This window comes from Pelophylax lessonae (genome assembly GCF_965119305.1).
Source record: "Pelophylax lessonae genome assembly, chromosome: 7".
Lineage (NCBI taxonomy): Eukaryota > Metazoa > Chordata > Amphibia > Anura > Ranidae > Pelophylax > Pelophylax lessonae.
In genome coordinates this window covers 8162863-8182130 of record NC_138774.1, presented here as the reverse complement: position 1 = coordinate 8182130, position 19268 = coordinate 8162863, and the positions used below count along the sequence as shown (strand labels likewise).

Here is a 19268-nt window from a genome sequence, read left to right as displayed (position 1 = left end):
TTTGACCCTGAACATCACAGTCAGCAGACACATTCCAGGCCAATCAGCATACCCTCCCTCCCACACCCTCCCACCTCCTATAAATAAGCAAGGGCAGCATCCATCTTAGATCATTTCTGTGTTACTGAGAGCAGGGAAAGTGCTGGTGCTGCTGTTATAGCTGGGGACAGTTCCCGGTCTTGTTAGCCAGTGTTCTTGGTACACTCCTGCTGTAAGGACAGCACCCCAAAAAGCCCTTCCTAGGGCTGGTATTTGAGGTTTTTTTGGATATATATATATATATATATATATATTGTCCCCAAAAGCCCCTTTGAGGGCTGGTATTTGAGTATTTTTTTAATATATATATATATATATATATATATATATATATATATATATATATATATGTAGCATGTCCAGAACCAGAAAAAAAAGATCATATAGGTGTAAAAGGGGTTCCCACCATCCCTGCTCTACTGAAAAATTATCTTTTTTCTGGTTCTGGACATGCTACAGAGCTGAAACTTCACAGGTACACTTTTTAGACCCCCCAGACACTAAATCACACAAAAAAAAGTTCTTAAAAATTGTCATTTTTGATAGAGAGCCAATTATTGGAAAACTTAAAAAAAAAAAAAAAAACTTAAAAAAAAAAAAATTCTTTGGATTTATTGTCTGGGGGGTCTAAAAAGTGTACCTGTGAAGTTTCAGCTCTGTAGCATGTCCAGAACCAGAAAAAAAAATAGAATCAGGGTTAGGGCTAGGGTTAGGGTCAGGGCTAAGGTTAGGGTTATTTTTAGTGCTTAGGGTTAGAGTTAGAGGGGTAGGGCTACTAACTCTAACCCTAAGTATCTCACCGTAACCCTAACCCTAGCCCCTAACACTAAACCTAACCCTAACCCTCTAATCATAACCCTAACCCTCCAACCTTAACCCTAACCCTCTAACCATAACCCTAACCCTCTAACCTTAACCCTAACCCTCTAAGCCTAGCCATAAAAATAACCCTAACCCTAACCCTAGCCCTAAGCCTAACCCTAGCCCTAACCCTAGCCCTAACGCTAATTCGTAATTTTCTCTGGTTCCGGACATGCTACAGAGCTGAAACTTCACAGGTACACTTTTTAGACCCCCCAGATGCTAAATCCAAAGTTTTTTTATTTTTTTTTTAATTTTTCCAATAATTGGCTCTCTATCAAAAAATTACAATTTTTAAGAACTTTTTTTTGTGTGATCCCTCTCCGGCATGCCACAGTCCAGGTGTTTGTCCCCTTGAAACAACTTTTCCATTACTATTGTGGCCAGAAAGAGTCCCTGTGGGTTTTAAAATTCGCCTGCCTATTAAAGTCTATGGCGGTTCGCAATGTTCGCCGGTTCGCGAACATTCGCCGATGTTCGCGTTCGCCGTTCGCGAACAGCGAATTTTATGTTCGCGACATCACTAATTATTTATGAACTGTCACGATTACTACGCTTCTATTGCATAGAACTTATTGCTACATCTATTTATGCCTATATACACAGCTATGCCTATTATCAGCATATGTTATTGATGTATTGGTATAATCTCTTGCCTTGAGTTGATTTCCTATGAGTCATTCCTAGGATATTTATCATAGGAGTTTTTATCACATTACAGTTAGCGCGGCTTTTTCTTTCTATTTCTATCTAACAATAACGCCTGTAATCTGCCAAAAAAGAAGCTCATGCACTTTTTTGAGCTTCAGGCGTTTTGCTTCAGGCGACAAAACGCTCATATGTGAACAGGGGTCATTAAAATGAATAGGATTTTGCTTGTTGGGTGTTTTGAGACTTTACAGATGAGCATTTTACAAGCTGAAAAACACTCAGATGTGAACAGGGCCTAAATTCTGTGAGGTTTCCCATGTTCTAGTATACCTGAAGTTTGTAGCAGGTGCCCTGACTTCCACAGGGTTTCAAATACTGAAGGTGAGACCCCGAGATGAGCCTTCCATTCTTGGTCTTCCAGCTGCTAGATCTAACGTGGCTGAATTTGGATACAATTGGCCCCACTGTGTAAGGTCTGAAATCTCAGGAAGGAGAATAGGAGGTTCTTGGGCTAAAGACTGTACTTGAGGACATCGCGGCCTGCAAGGCCACCAGGACATTATTGTCCTAATCACAGCTGGACGACTATGGATCCTGATGAGAAGCTTGGAGTCCACTGGGTCTGGTGGCTTTATAGGCTGACCTGCCGGCCAAACTGGATGTTAGTAGATCCACTGCTTCAACTTCTGGGAAGCTCCTTCTTGCAGGAATACCTTCCATTCATGACCATAGAAGTTACTGTTAGGTTGAGATTCATTGAACTGCTTGTTGGTCTAGGGACACACACTCTTGACATCCAGGACTTTGTATCTTACAGTGTCGGACAGGAAGTTCTGGGAAGCCAGAACACAAAGAACGATGAGATGAGACAGTTTCTACTGTTGGCAAACCTGAATGGGAGATACCTTTGACATAAGTTTAATAATTTTGTATTCCTTCTTGGCATGAAGATAGGAGATTACCATTACCGTCTGTTCGGAGCATAACTGAGGCCTCCTAGGCTGTGTTGCCCAAACAACTTCAACGCTTGGGAATCACTGCACCCCTGATGTTAGCCACTTCATCCTCCATTGGCATATGTCATTGACCTTGAGCTAGAAGGTCACTGAGGTGAATACCAAGAAAGTGAATAGATTGTGATGATTGGTATGCTAGGAAGCTGATGAAAGCTGAACAGATTAACTATCTTTAGCCACCACCAACAGGACTTGTCTCATATGTGGGGTCATCTTCTCTGGAGTAGGAAGCAAATCTTCCATTACCTTAGAAGGTCAGATTATAATGTTCACAATCTACCAGTAAGTTCAACCGACTGCATGGATTACTGCAGACTACTTCTCGATCATTTGAGACCAAGAATAGGTGGGATAGAGCAGGAATCCTCAAACTACGGCCCCCCCAGCTGTTGCAGAACTACACATCCCATGAGGCATTGTAAAACTCTGACATTCACAGACATGACTAGGCATGATGGGAATTGTAGTTCCCAAACAACTGGAGGGCCATAGTTTGAAGACCCTTGGGATAGAGCTATGACTTGCCCCAAGTGAGAACCTGATACCGTCACCTTCTGTAAGGGGAACCCTACAGTATTCTCCTGTGCCCAAAATGTCATTATTATAATGAGATGAGGTGGCCTTCCCCAGCTGATGATCCATCCAAATTTGGTTTGAGTCTGAATCAGAATTTGCCAGTACCTGAAGGATGTTGAGACACCCGCAGGCTGTTGTCCAGCTATGGAACCTGCTGCCCTTGCTTCCGCAAGATGGCCACTACTGGAAGCAATTTTATGGAAAAATCTCTTATGTGGAAAGGGCAAAGGTTGTTGAATGAACCTGAAGTGAAACTCTCAGAAGCATGCATGTGCCAAAAAGCGTATGCACACTAGCTAGATCTAGAAGAAAACTACAGCTGCTTTATCTGATGGTTTGAGTGATTGTTCTCAATGACTCCATATGAAGTTTGGGTGTTTGATTCTTCGTTCCATTTCCTGCCTAAATTTGCTTTTCGACTAAGAACACTGGAGAATGGATCACTGTTGGAATACGATTTGGTAACATTTGCTTGAAGCTTTAAAGAACCATAGTAGGAATTAGAGGAGTTGGAGTCTCAGTAGAAGATATACTAATCCCAAGATGGTACCCAGTAGACGATATCCACTAAGACGATACCCATTCTTAGTAGAAGATAGACTAAGCAATAGCATGCAATGTCAAGCTGCAGCTGCCAAAGCCGGCAGAATATTAACATGCATAAGGAAAAGGGATATACTCCAGAGATAAAACTACAATCCTTCCACTTTATAAAACTCTGGTCCGACCACATCTGGAGTATTCTGTCCAGTTCTGGTCACCAGTCCTCAGAAAGGATGTGCTGGAACTGGAAATAGTCCAAAGAAGGGCAACTAAGCTAGTTAGGGGATTGGAGGACCTAAATCATGAGCAGTGTTTGCAAGCGCTTGATTTATTCTCCCTAGAGAAGAGACGCCTGAGAGGGGACATGATAGTGATTTACAAATACCTCAATGGCGATCTCAGCATAGAAAAAAAAACGATTCAGTTGCAAGGAATGTAAGAGGATATGAGGCGACTAGAGGAGAAGCGGTTTAACCTCAGGCTACGCAAGGGTTTTTTTTTTTTACAGTAAGGTCAATAAGATTGTGGAACTCTCTTCCACAAATGGTGGTAACTGTGGGGAGTATGGCTACTTTTAAAAGACTCTTGGGCATACATCTCCAAGATCAAAACACTCAGGGGTATGGCAAATGAATTTGTCCACACACACCTACACAGGTTGAACTGGATGGACTGTTGTCTTTATTCAACCTCAACTACTATGTAACTATGGAGGAGTGGAAAGAAAATTCTAATGACTTCCTACTGCATAGGCCCCACTGATCCTTAGCCTCCTCTGCCCAAATTTGCCATAATTCCTGCAATAACACCCACTGGGCAAATTTGAATGAAAGGAACTTTGCTGCTCCTAGGGAGGAGCAGACTTGGATTTAGGCAACCAAAGAAAGACGATTATGGATCTTTCAATCTCTCTTCTATAGCTCTTCTCAGGCCCTGTCACCAACTTTGTTCTGGGCCTGGGTGACTAGCCTAAGGGATTATTATTATTATTATACAGGATTTATATAGCGCCAACAGTTTGCGCAGCGCTTTACAAAATGAAGGCAGACATTACAGTTACACTACAATTTGGAACAAAAGGAATCAGAGGGCCCTGCTCGTTAGAGCTTACAATCTAAAAGGGAGGGTAAATTGATACAAAAGGCAATAGCTGTGGGGGATGAGCTGATGGAGCAAGTGAAACAGTGTTATTAGTTAGTAGCTGGGTAGGCTTCTTTAAAGAGAAGGGTTTTCAGGGATCTTCTAAAGATGGATAGATTAGGGGACAGTCAGACAGATTGGGGAAGAGAGTTCCAAAGAATGGGAGAAGCTCTGGAGAAATCCTGGAGGCGAGCATGGAAAGAGGTGACAAGGGAACTAGAGAGCAGGGGGTCTTGGGAGGACCGAAGAGAGCGGCTTGGTTGATATTTTGAGATCAGGTTAGTGATGTAGCTGGGGGCAGAGTTGTGGATGTCTTTGTAAACTATTGTTAGCAATTTTATTCGTTGGGTGAGTGGAAGCCAGTGAAGGGATTGGCAGAGAGGGGTGGAGGACACTGAACGGTTGGTAAGGTGGATAAGTCTTGCAGCATCATTCATTATGGATTGAAGGGGGGATAATCTATGTAAGGGTAATCCAATGAGGAGGGAGTTACAATAGTCAAGGGGAGAGATAACCAGGGCTTGAATTAAAAGCTTGGTGGTGTCATTGGTTAAAAAGGGGCGTATTCTAGCGATGTTGCGGAGGTTAAGGCGGCATGATTTGGACAAGGATTGGATGTGAGCCTGAAAGGACAGTGCAGAGTCCAGGGTTTCCCTTAGCACCCTGGCATGTGTGGAAGGACTAATAGTTGTTCCATTGATCTTGACAGAGAATTCAGGGGAAGGGGCACACGGAGGAGGAAATATTATGAGCTCAGTTTTAGATAGATTAGTCCCAAATCTAGACATCACGGATTCCATCTTGAACAGAAGTTTATTCACTTTAGAAAGAGGCATATGCAGTCAGTGGGTTAAGCCATAGGGCTTGACTAACTACACAGAATACGAGAGGAACAGCATACTGCATCGCTGGTCACTTTAATTTCATTCAGGGATCACACGCCACAGAGACTTATTACTAGTCAAGTTTGCCTTCAACTCTTCAGCTGAGAACCATATAGCCTTGGCTTCTGAAGTTAACTTCCACGCAGCCCACGCTACCTAATGGTAGAATAAACCTAATTTCCAAATCCATATTGCTGCTCCCATGCCTCTGAGAAGGAATTTTCATCATCCTCTGACAGACTGGCACTTCTGGCTTGTCTGATGAAGATTCCTAGGCCAACTGCCTCTGAAGTGAAGCTGGGCTTTACAGAAAGGATCTTGCATTCTCTGCTAGCATGAAGACACATCTGGCCAATCTGATGAAAGCTCCTTAGCCTACTGCTTTAGAGGCGGAGGTACCCTTTAACCACTTGCCTACAGTGCACTTTCACCCCCTTCCTGCCCAGACCGATTTTCAGCTTTCAGCGCTCTCACACTTTGACTGAGAATTACTCAGTCATGCAACACTGTACCCATACAAAAATTGTGTCCTTTTTTCACACAAATAGAGCTTTCTTTTGATGGTATTTAATCAATACTGGGTTTTTTATTTTTTGTGCTATAAATAAAAAAAGACTGAAAATATCGTGAAAAAACGCATTTTTCTCTTGATTCTGTCATAAAATTTTGCAAATTAGTAATTTTTCTTCACAAATTTTGGCCAAAATTTATACTGCTACTTATCTTTGGTAAAAATAACCCAAGTAAGTATATATTATTTGGTCTTTGTGAAAGTTATAGAGTCCACAAGCTATGGTGCGAATCATTGAAAATTGATCACACTTGATCACACCTGATGTACTGAAGGCCTATCTCATTTCTTGAGACACTAAAAAGTCAGGAAAGTACAAATACCCCCCAAAATGACCCCTTTTTGGAAAGTAGACATTCCAATGTATTTAATAAGGGGCATGGTGAGTTTTTTGAAGTTGTAATTTTTTCCCACAATGCTTTGCAAAATGAAGATTTTTTTTTTTTTTACAAATTGCCGTATTAACAGGTTATTTCTCTCACACAGCACATGTATACTTGCAACTACACCCCAAAACACATTCTACTACTCCTCCTGAGTATGGCGATACCACATGTGAGAGACTTTTTCACAGCCTGGCCACATACAGAGGCCTAACATTCAAGTAGTACCGTCCGGCATTCTAGGAGCACAAATTACACATATAATTTCCTGACAACCTATCACACTTTTGAAGGCCCTGGAGCACCAGGACAATGGAAACCCCCATAAAACGACCCCATTTTGGAAAGCAAACAGCCCAACGTATACTTTTTGAGGCATAATGAGTCTTTTGAATATGTCATTTTTTTTCCACAAGTTTTTGGAAAATGTGGAAAGAAAATGAAAACACATTTTTTTTTTACACAAAGCTGTCCATTTATGCAATATTTCTAACACATAGCATGTACATAGCAAAAATTGCACCCCAAAATACATTCTGCTATTCCTCCTGAGTATGGCGATACCACATGTGTAACACTTTTTCACAGCCTGGCCACATACATAGGCATAGGCGTGCGCACAGGGTGTGCCTGGGCACACCCTAATCACCTAGGGCACATTAGCATTATCGCTCTGTTTGCCAGTGAGGAGATGGGAAAGATCTCCCTCGGACCTGCTCTGCCATAAGAGAAGTGCCACACACTTCTATTTCACTTTGCCAGCAGGGAGAGTAATGTACCGGGGCCATATACATGTAGGCAAACACATGCATGTGTATTTAAACTTTGGGGTGCACACCCTAATGCAATAGGCTGCGCACACCTATGCCTTCCATCAAGCCTATTTAAAGCTGCCGCTTTGGTGCCTAAGTAATGCTTTATACTAGCTGGGCTGCTATGCCCCTGGTGAGCCTTCCTGCTATCCAGCCTGCATGTTTCTATTGATTGCTGTGTACCACTTTTTGGCTTTGTTTCCTGGTTATTCATGTGCATTGCCTGCCCTGACCTCAGGCTTATTTCTGGTTATCTATGTATGCTGCTTGCCCTGACCTCCGGCTTGTTTCTGGTTATCCATGTCTGCTGCCTGCCCTGACCTCAGGCTTGTTTCTGGTTATCCATGTCTGCTGCCTGCCCTGATCTAAGTCTTGTTGCTGGTTATTCATGTCTTCTGCCTGCCCTAACCTCAGGCTTGTTTCTGGTTATCCATGTCTGCTGCCTGCCCTGATCTCAGGCTTGTTGCTGGTTATTCATGTCTGCTGCCTGCCCTGACCTTAGGCTTGTTTCTGGTTATCCATGTCTGCTGCTTACCCTGTCCTGAGACTTGTTTCTTGTTATCCATGTCTGCTGCCTGCCCTGATCTCAGTCTTGTTGCTGGTTATTCATGTCTGCTGCCTGCCCTAACCTCAGGCTTGTTTGTGGTTATTCATGTCTGCTGCCTGCCCTGATCTCAGGCTTGTTGCTGGTTATCCATGTCTGCTGCCTGCCCTGACCTCAGGCTTGTTGCTGCTTATCCATGTCTGCTACCTGCCCTGACCTCGGGCTTGTTGCTGGTTATCCATGTCTGCTGCCTGCCCTGATCTCAGGCTTGTAGCTGCTTATCCATGTCTGCTGCCTGCCCTGACCTCTGGCTTGTTCTGGTTGTCTGTATCCATTAATAAAAAAAAAAAAAAAAATAGAGAGGGCTTGTGCTCTTAGCTGAGACACTGTAACGCTCCTGCGTTTCATGTATGGTGTGGATTTTCAGCTGCAGAAATATTCCACTTCAGTAGTCATGTAAGAGAGATGCTGAGATACCATTCCCAACCTCAATGACTCATCATGTGTGGAAGGTCTTAATTCAGCTAGTAAATACACACACTCAAAAAGCTGGTTCCTAGAGTGACTTTATGTATGTAGTAACACAGTGATGAAGATTTAAGAGACAGGTTGAGTGGAGGTGGTAGGTGACAGACACTTGAAGGTAAGACAGTAGCAGATGGATGCAGGTAGGTTTAGCAATCATGTATGGTAGCAGATGACAGAGTAGCAGGTGGACATACAAGAGAGATCAACCCAGTGCAGGAATAAGTAGCAGTAGTCTTAAGAGCTAGCAATCTAGATATGCAGATGTGATAAATAGTCTTTACTATGCAGAGCTAGATAGTGTAAGCTTAGTATAAGTTTATAGAGGGTTCCCCTGTGGGGTACTTAGCACTAATAGCAATACAGCCGAAGGTTGGTTCAGGAGGAGCGGATGATCCAGAAGCGGGATACAGGGATCAGCGCAGCGAGGTTCCGTCAGAGAGGTATGCTTGCAAGCATGAAAGCTTAAAGCCAAGTTAGCATCCAGGTAAGGGTGTTTGAACGAACACATGTGAGTGAGAACCGGCGATTTAAATAGCCATCTAGTCCGGCGAGTGATGACAGCATCAGTCTTAAAGGGAAACACACCTATATGTGTTTCTTCTATCTAGGTAGATGGAAATCACCCGGAAATAATGTGATAGGAGGCACTGAGAGTGCCAGAACCTTACAGACACACGATCTCACTGTGCTTGTGTGACAGGAGAGCCGCCTGCTTTGTTTACATAGGCAGACGGCTCTTCTGTCAGTTTCCCCAAAGATCGCGGGAGGCAATCGAGCCCGCTCCTCCCGCGGTCTGGCTCCCACTGTGTCTGATCACATAATTACGTAGATCTACGTGATTATACGCAGCCGAGCCGCCCTGCTGCGGTAAATTTGCGTGGGGCGGTCAGCCAGTGGTTAATATAGTTTGGAGTTTTGCTGTTTCATTGGTTGGGATTTCTGTAGTCCCTCTGAGGTGCAGCTCTTTAGCTCCAGACATGTAGGTACAGATTCCTAAGTGTATACTTTGGAACTGTTTTTTGCTGTTCATTTATGTTTGTATATTTTTACATGGTCCTAGTGATTACTTTTATTTTTGTTTACAGATGTCTTTTGACCCGTTACATAATTGTCTGTCTTTGAACTCCATTCTGCCATATATTTTTAAACAATTTTTCTATCTTGATGTGTCCGGGTCACATGTATGTTCCCCCTTTTTTCAATTGGATGCTGTATCTTGCATGTAAGTGTAGCACTGCCCCCTAGAGGACTGCTGAGTTGTTCACCTTGGGAGTCCCCCTGGGTTACCGATAGCAACTGCAGCATTTAACTCTTCACACTCTGGCTCAGTAAATGAACAGTCTAGGGGATGTAGTTGTTTTTGTGGTTTTATTTAACCGCTTCCGGACCACCCGCCGCAGAAATACTGGGGCAGGCAGCCCCTCCTGCGCGAACCGACGTACGGCTACGTCGGTCAAGCGCCTGCAGCTAGGGGGCGAGCCGGCGCCACCGGCGGCACGCTCCCGCCCCCAGTCAGCAGCAGGGACTCTGATTCATGGGGCAGGCGAATCCGATTGCCGCCTGGCACCCGCGATCGCTCCCCGCTGAGAGAGAAGAACGGTCAGCTGAAACACAGCTGACCGTTCTTCTCTCTGGAATGATCACAGAGCGCCTGTGATCCTTCTATATAGGATCACAGGTCTCTATGGTCATTCCATAAGCCCCACCCCCATATAGTTAGAATCACTCCCCTAGGCTCACATTTAACCCCTTGATCACCCACAGTGTTAACCCCTTCCCTGCTAGTGTCATTAGTACAGTAACAGTGCATAGTTTTAGCACTGATTTCTGTAGTAATCTATGTAGCATCTGTGGAGCATCCTCAAATGCAAGGTGGAGGAGCGCAAGGTCTCTAACATCCACCAGCTCCGTGATGTCATCATGGAGGAGTGGAAGAGGACTCCAGGGGTAACCTGTGAAGCTCTGGTGAACTCCATGCCCAAGAGGGTTAAGGCAGTGCTGGAAAATAATGGCGGCCATACAAAATATTGACACTTTGGGCCCAATTTGGACATTTTCACTAGGGGTGTATATTAAAAAAGAATAGCGCACACATGCAAAAGAAATGACTCTCAAATATGGAGACAATCCATAAATAAAAATGGGGATTTGGTCCCACCTTATGGCCATATCGTGCTCAAGCCCACCACTGCGTCAAAGTACCCCATTATCAGTGGGTCCTACACTATCCATAAAAAAGGGGTGAATCCAGCCTTTCTTACCCTTGGAGACAACACTCCTTGCTGGGAAGGTGTGCTAATGCACTACAGGGGACTCCTCCTATATCTACTTGATAGTGGACACCAATAGAGTACAGGTGTGTGTGGGGGATGGGATACTCACTTTTGTTGCCAGTGGTTTAGACATTAATAGCTGTGTGTTGAGTTATTTTGAGGGGACAGCAAATTTACACTGTTAGACCCCATTCACACTAGCGCGACTTGTCAGGCGACTTGGTCGCCTGACATGTCGCGGTGGGTCGCCTGCCATTGATTAGCACAGGACCCGTTCTAATAGGAGCGACACAAGTCGCTCCAACTTAGAAAAAGGGTCCTGTACTACTTTGGGGCGACCTGGAGGCGGCTTGCATTGACTTCAATTATATGAAGTCCGTGCAAGTCGCGCCGCGACTTCACAGGTCGCCCCAGCAAGTCGTGTCGCCCCTGTCTGAACGGGGTCTTATACAAGCTGTACAATCACTACTTTACATTGTAGCAAAGTCTCATTTCTTCAGTGTTGTCACATGAAAAGATAGAATAAAATATTTACAAAAATCTGAGGGGTGTACTCACTTTTGTGAGATACTGTATATATATTTATATATATATACTGTATACACACACTCACCAGTCACTTTATTAGGTACACCTTGCTAGTCTGAGATACTATACACATATATATGTGACTCATCCTACCATGGATTGATATGATTTTAATCTCTGTATTTGTTTTTAAATGATGTATAATAAACTTTTGTACTTTTTATGTTGGTAATTTTTTTGGTTCCGTTAAATTCCCATCCATTATTCTGTCTGCTTAACCGCTTGCCGACTGCTCACAGTATATTTACTGCGGCGGTCAGCCCCTCACAGGCAGAGTGACGTAGGTCTACGTCGCTCGCCTGTGAGGCTCTGGGGAGCGAGCGCGCGCCCGCGGAGGCGCGCGCCCGCGGAGGCGCGGTCACGGACCCCCCCGTGCGTGTGACCAGTGGACCCGATGTCCGCCGGTCACTCGGCGATCGGCGGGGGAGAGGGAGAATGTCAGGCAGCTTGTGTAAACAAGCCACCTGTCATTCTCCTCGGTGTAAAGACACTGATCACACGGATCTACTATGTAGATCCGTTGATCAGTGTCCTTACAGCTGAAGCCACAGCCAATCACAGTAGAAAGCACGCCCCTAGGGACACACACAGCCCCTCCCTCCCAAATAAAGTTAACCCCTTCACTACCAGTGTATTTTTACAGTAACAGTGCATATGTATATAGCACTGATTACTGTAGAAATGTCACTGGTAACCCCAAAAGTGTCAAAAATGTCAGTCAAGGGTCCGATCTGTCCGCCCCAATGTCGCAGTACCGCAAAAAAAAAAAAAATCGCAGATCGCCGCCATTACACGTTAAAAAAAAAACACCAAAAATGACAGAAATCTTTCCCTTAGTTAGTAAACGCGATAACTTTTGCGCAAACCAATCAAAATACGCTTTTTGCGATTTTTTTTTACCAAAAATAGGTAGCATAAAACAAATTGGCCGAAAATGTAAAAAAATTTTGATTTTTACATTTTTTTTTTGGGGAATTTCATATAAAAAAAATGTGAAAAATATTGTTATTTTTGCAAAATGTACGTTTTTTTTTGTTTATAGCGCAAAAAGTAAAAATCGCACGGGTGATCAAATACCACCAAAAGGAAGCTCTGTTTGTGGGAAAAAAAGGACGCCAAATTCGTTTAGATACAGCGTCGCACGACTGCGCAATTGTCTGTTAAAGTCACGCAGTGCCGAATCGCAAAATACCTCCTGGTCGTTTAGCAGGAAAATCCTCCGGGGCTTAAGTGGTTAAATGTCCCCAATTTTTGTTGCTATTTCATCAAAGGAAAAAGTTCGAATTGTATTCACCTATAGTAATTTACATCTTAAAAATTTGATTCTGAAGACAATATTATTTATTTTATTTAAATATTGTAATGAAAATTAAATCAATTACAAACTTATTACAGATCTGTGTGGGACTGAAGTGGCGAAGCTCTAACAGGAATTATCCCACCTCAGGACTCGCCCCGACTTCTCCCATACAGTTTGGAAGTATGAGAACGGCGGTTTCCGTCTGTGGCTTTTCACACAGGTATTAGGCTTTTGATAGGGATTCAGTGAGAACTCTTGATTCTTACATTTTTGCCAGAAATGTCCCTTAAAATGAAATCCGATAAGGGGAGTCTGGTGGAGTTTTGTTTTTTGTTGTGACTCTCCGCGGTGATGCCGTTGGCATTTTTTTTTTTTTTTTTTTAATTATTTGGCTTTTTTTTTTTTTTCCATCTTTTGACATTGATAATCAGCTTTGCCGTTGCTGGGCAACCAGATAAAAGCATTTTTCACAGCTTGACAAAACAATTTCTGTGTCTTTTCTCCCACCACCCGCTCTTTTCGATTGTCTCTGCGTGTTTTCCTGGCCTCCCGCCGGCGCGTTAGTGAGGCTTCAGCGGTTTATCTTCTGCCGATTTCAGAAGGAGCGCGGGTTACAGTAAATAGAGGTAGACTATGTCGGCCCGTGATCCCAGATACAATGAAAAATGTGACTGCGACGGTTAATAGTTCTGAAAATTAAACGCATGACAACAGAGCACACTGACCCTGCGGGGGGCGAGAAGGGAAAAGAACTGAAAGATAAGAGCGCTGCTAAATATCCGGGGCAGGAAGGAGGCGCATGAAGGCTCGTGAGCGCCCACAGGAGGGAGGGAGGATGACAGCTGGAAAGCCAAGTTATATTTTTCATAATCTGATGCAATCTGAAGACTCTTCTATGAATTAACCACTTTACCACCGGAGGATTTTCCTGCTTTACGTCCAGGCCACTTTTTGCGATTCGGCTCTGTGCGACTTTAATGGACAATTGCGTGGTCATGCAACGCCGTACCCAAACAAAATTTACATCCTTATTTTCCCACAAACAGAGCTTTCTTTTGGTGGTATTTGATCACCTCTGCGCTTTTAATTTTTTGCGATATTAATAAAAAAAAGGGACAATTTTGAAAAAATAACAATTTTTTTCTACTTTGACAATTCGGCACTGCATTACTTTAACGGACAATTGCGCGGTCGTGCGACGCTGTAACCAAATGAAATTGACGTCCTTTATTTCCCACAAACAGAGCTTTCTTTTGGTGGTATTTGATCACCTGTGCAATTTTTATTTTTTGCGCTATAAACAAAAAAAAGAGCGTAAATTTTAGCAAAAATAACAATATTTTTCAAATTTTTTTATATGAAATTCCCCCCCAAAAAATGTAAAAATCGAAATTTTTTAACATTTTTGGCCAATTTTTTTTCTGCTACCTATGTTTGGTAAAAAAAAATCGCAATAAGCGTATTTTGATTGGTTTGCGCAAAAGTTATTGCGTTTACTAACTCCGGGAAAGATTTCTGTCATTTTTGGTGTTTTTTTAACGAGTAATGGCGGCGATCTGCGATTTTTTTTTTAGCAAGACTGCGACATTGCAGCGGACAAATCAGGCCCTTGACTGACATTTTTGACACTTTTGGGGGTACCAATGACATTACTGCAGTAATCAGTGCTATAAATATGCACTGTTACTGTAATAATGACACTGGCAGGGAAGGGGTTAACTTTATTGGTGATGCAGGGGTTAAGTGTGTCCCTAGGGGCGTGCTTCTAACTGTAAAGGGGTGTGGCTAGTGATGTAAGCACAGAGACATACGATCCTACATAGCAGGATCGTATGATCTCTGCAGTTACACCAGGGAGAATGACAGACGGCTTTGTTTACATCAGCCGCCTGCCTTTCTCCCTCTCCAGCGGGATATCGCGAGTGACATCGGGTCCGCCGGTCACACGCGCCGACTTCTTAGGGAACGAGCGGGGGCGGGAGCGCGCCTCCGGCGGCGCGCGCTCGCCCCCTAGAGGCTCACAGGCTAGTGACGTAGTCCTACGTCACTTTGCCTGTACGGGGCTGACCGCCGCCGTAAATAGTCGTGCGGTGGTCGGCAAGCGGTTAAAGATAAGATCGCTGCTAAATATCCGGGGCAGGAAGGAGGCGCATGAAGGCTCGTGAGCGCCCGCAGGAGGGAGGGATGATGACAGCTGGAAAGCCAAGTTATATTTTTCATAATCTGATGCAATCTGAAGACTCTTCTATGAATTAAAGTAGATGTAATCACAGTCAGTAAAATCTCATAGAATCTTTAACCACTTTACCACTGAGCCTATTTTCGACACTTTTTTTTTAACTAGTTAAAATCAGTATTTTTTGCTAGAAAACTGCTTAAAACCCCCAAACATTATATATATATATATATATATATATTTTAGCAAAGACTCTGGAGAATAAAATGGCGGTCATTGCAATATTTTTTGTCACGCGGTATTTGCGTAGCGATCTTTGAAACGCCATTTTTTTGGAAAAATTACGAAAAATCACATTTCACTGCATTTAAAAAAACTAAACAGTAAAGTTAGCCCATTTTATTGTATATTGTGAAAGATGATGTCACGCCGAGTAAATAGATACCCAACATGTTATGGTTTAAAATTGCGTACACCCGCGGAATGGCGACAAACTATGGTCAATAAAAATCTCCATAGGCGACTCTTTAACATTTTTTTAACGGTTACCAGTTTAGAGTTAGAGTGTAGCTCTTTTTATTTAATTATTGCTCATGCTCTGGCGATCGCGGCAATACCTCACATGTGTGGTTTGAACAGCGATTTCATTTGCGGCACAACTTCCATACACGTTTTCTTTCGTGCGCGAGCTAACGGGGGCGGCTAATTTTTTATTTTTTTTCCTATTTATTTTTTATTTTTTTAAATTTTAACACAGGTTTTTTTAAAAAAAATCTGATCACTTTTATTGCTGTCACAAGCAATGTAAACATCCCTTGTGACAGCAATATGCAGTGATAGGTACTCTTTATGGAGGGATCAGGGGGAATGTGACAGTAATAGGAGTGACAGGTACTCTTTATGGAGGGATCGGGAAGAATGTGACAGTAATAGGCAGTGACAGGTACTCTTTATGGAGGGATCGGGGAGGAATGTGACAGTAATAGGAGTGACAGGTACTCTTTATGGAGGGATCGGGAGGAATGTGACAGTAATAGGCAGTGACAGGTACTCTTTATGGAGGGATCGGGGAGGAATGTGACAGTAATAGGAGTGACAGGTACTCTTTATGGAGGGATCGGGGGGAATGTGACAGTAATAGGAGTGACAGGTACTCTTTATGGAGGGATCGGGAGGAATGTGACAGTAATAGGCAGTGACAGGTACTCTTTATGGAGGGATCGGGGGGAATGTGACAGTAATAGCAGTGACAGGTACTCTTTATGGAGGGATCAGGGGGAATGTGACAGTAATAGGAGTGACAGGTACTCTTTATGGAGGGATCGGGAGGAATGTGACAGTAATAGGCAGTGACAGGTACTCTTTATGGAGGGATCGGGGAGGAATGTGACAGTAATAGGAGTGACAGGTACTCTTTATGGAGGGATCGGGAGGAATGTGACAGTAATAGGCAGTGACAGGTACTCTTTATGGAGGGATCAGGGGGAATGTGACAGTAATAGGAGTGACAGGTACTCTTTATGGAGGGATCGGGAGGAATGTGACAGTAATAGGCAGTGACAGGTACTCTTTATGGAGGGATCGGGGAGGAATGTGACAGTAATAGGAGTGACAGGTACTCTTTATGGAGGGATCGGGGGGAATGTGACAGTAATAGGAGTGACAGGTACTCTTTATGGAGGGATCGGGAGGAATGTGACAGTAATAGGCAGTGACAGGTACTCTTTATGGAGGGATCGGGGGGAATGTGACAGTAATAGCAGTGACAGGTACTCTTTATGGAGGGATCAGGGGGAATGTGACAGTAATAGGAGTGACAGGTACTCTTTATGGAGGGATCGGGAGGAATGTGACAGTAATAGGCAGTGACAGGTACTCTTTATGGAGGGATCGGGGAGGAATGTGACAGTAATAGGAGTGACAGGTACTCTTTATGGAGGGATCGGGAGGAATGTGACAGTAATAGGCAGTGACAGGTACTCTTTATGGAGGGATCGGGGAGGAATGTGACAGTAATAGGAGTGACAGGTACTCTTTATGGAGGGATCGGGGGGAATGTGACAGTAATAGGAGTGACAGGTACTCTTTATGGAGGGATTGGGGGGGATGTGACAGTAATAGGCAGTGACAGGTACTCTTTATGGAGGGATCGGGAGGAATGTGACAGTAATAGGCAGTGACAGGTACTCTTTATGGAGGGATCGGGGGGAATGTGACAGTAATAGCAGTGACAGGTACTCTTTATGGAGGGATCGGGAGGAATGTGACAGTAATAGGCAGTGACAGGTACTCTTTATGGAGGGATCGGGGAGGAATGTGACAGTAATAGGAGTGACAGGTACTCTTTATGGAGGGATCGGGAGGAATGTGACAGTAATAGGCAGTGACAGGTACTCTTTATGGAGGGATCGGGGAGGAATGTGACAGTAATAGGAGTGACAGGTACTCTTTATGGAGGGATCGGGAGGAATGTGACAGTAATAGGAGTGACAGGTACTCTTTATGGAGGGATCGGGAGGAATGTGACAGTAATAGGCAGTGACAGGTACTCTTTATGGAGGAATCAGGGGGGAATGTGACAGTAATAGGAGTGACAGGTACTCTTTATGGAGGAATCAGGGGGGAATGTGACAGTAATAGGAGTGACAGGTACTCTTTATGGAGGAATCGGGGGGGGATGTGACAGTAATAGGAGTGACAGGTACTCTTTATGGAGGGATCGGGAGGAATGTGACAGTAATAGGAGTGACAGGTACTCTTTATGGAGGGATCGGGAGGAATGTGACAGTAATAGGAGTGACAGGTACTCTTTATGGAGGGATCGGGGGGGGGGAATGTGACAGTAATAGCAGTGACAGGTACTCTTTATGGAGGGATCGGGGGGAATGTGACAGTAATAGGAGTGACAGGTACTCTTTATGGAGGGATCGGGGGGGATGTGACAGTAATAGGCAGTGACAGGTACTCTTTATGGAGGGATCGGGAGGAATGTGACAGTAATAGGCAGTGACAGGTACTCTTTATGGAGGGATCGGGAGGAATGTGACAGTAATAGGCAGTGACAGGTACTCTTTATGGAGGGATCGGGGGGAAATTGACAGTAATAGGCAGTGACAGGTACTCTTTATGGAGGGATCGGGGAGGAATGTGACAGTAATAGGAGTGACAGGTACTCTTTATGGAGGGATTGGGAGGAATGTGACAGTAATAGGCAGTGACAGGTACTCTTTATGGAGGGATCGGGGAGGAATGTGACAGTAATAGGAGTGACAGGTACTCTTTATGGAGGGATCGGGGGGAATGTGACAGTAATAGGCAGTGACAGGTACTCTTTATGGAGGGATCGGGGAGGAATGTGACAGTAATAGGAGTGACAGGTACTCTTTATGGAGGGATCGGGGGGAATGTGACAGTAATAGGAGTGACAGGTACTCTTTATGGAGGGATCGGGGGGAATGTGACAGTAATAGGCAGTGACAGGTTCTCTTTATGGAGGGATCGGGGGGAATGTGACAGTAATAGGAGTGACAGGTACTCTTTATGGAGGGATCGGGGGGAATGTGACAGTAATAGGCAGTGACAGGTACTCTTTATGGAGGGATAGGGGGGAATGTGACGGTAATATGCAGTGACAGGTACTCTTTATGGAGGGATCGGGGGGAATGTGACAGTAATAGGCAGTGACAGGTACTCTTTATGGAGGGATCGGGGGGAATGTGACAGTAATAGGCAGTGACAGGTACACTTTATGGAGGAATCAGGGGGGAATGTGACAGTAATAGGAGTGACAGGTACTCTTTATGGAGGGATCGGGAGGAATGTGACAGTAATAGGAGTGACAGGTACTCTTTATGGAGGGATCGGGGTGGGGGGGGGAATGTGACAGTAATAGCAGTGACAGGTACTCTTTATGGAGGGATCGGGGGGGGGAATGTGACAGTAATAGGAGTGACAGGTACTCTTTATGGAGGGATCGGGGGGAATGTGACAGTAATAGCAGTGACAGGTACTCTTTATGGAGGGATCAGGGGGAATGTGACAGTAATAGGAGTGACAGGTACTCTTTATGGAGGGATCGGGAGGAATGTGACAGTAATAGGCAGTGACAGGTACTCTTTATGGAGGGATCGGGGAGGAATGTGACAGTAATAGGAGTGACAGGTACTCTTTATGGAGGGATCGGGAGGAATGTGACAGTAATAGGCAGTGACAGGTACTCTTTATGGAGGGATCGGGGAGGAATGTGACAGTAATAGGAGTGACAGGTACTCTTTATGGAGGGATCGGGGGGAATGTGACAGTAATAGGAGTGACAGGTACTCTTTATGGAGGGATCGGGGGGGATGTGACAGTAATAGGCAGTGACAGGTACTCTTTATGGAG

The 19268-nt window shown here is 44.2% G+C and overlaps 1 protein-coding gene across 1 annotated transcript in view; it reads right to left on the bottom strand.

Moving 5' to 3' along the window:
* Positions 1-3456: 3456 nt before the first annotated feature.
* The window catches only part of LOC309559878 (uncharacterized protein), a gene marked incomplete at both ends in the record, with an annotated part of 37266 nt that continues 21454 nt past the window's right edge, over positions 3457-19268 (bottom strand). Inside the window, one exon of the mRNA XM_082263305.1 lies at positions 3457-3621. Within this exon, the coding sequence (XP_082119431.1) occupies positions 3457-3621 (165 nt within the window). The remainder of the gene's footprint in view (positions 3622-19268) is intronic.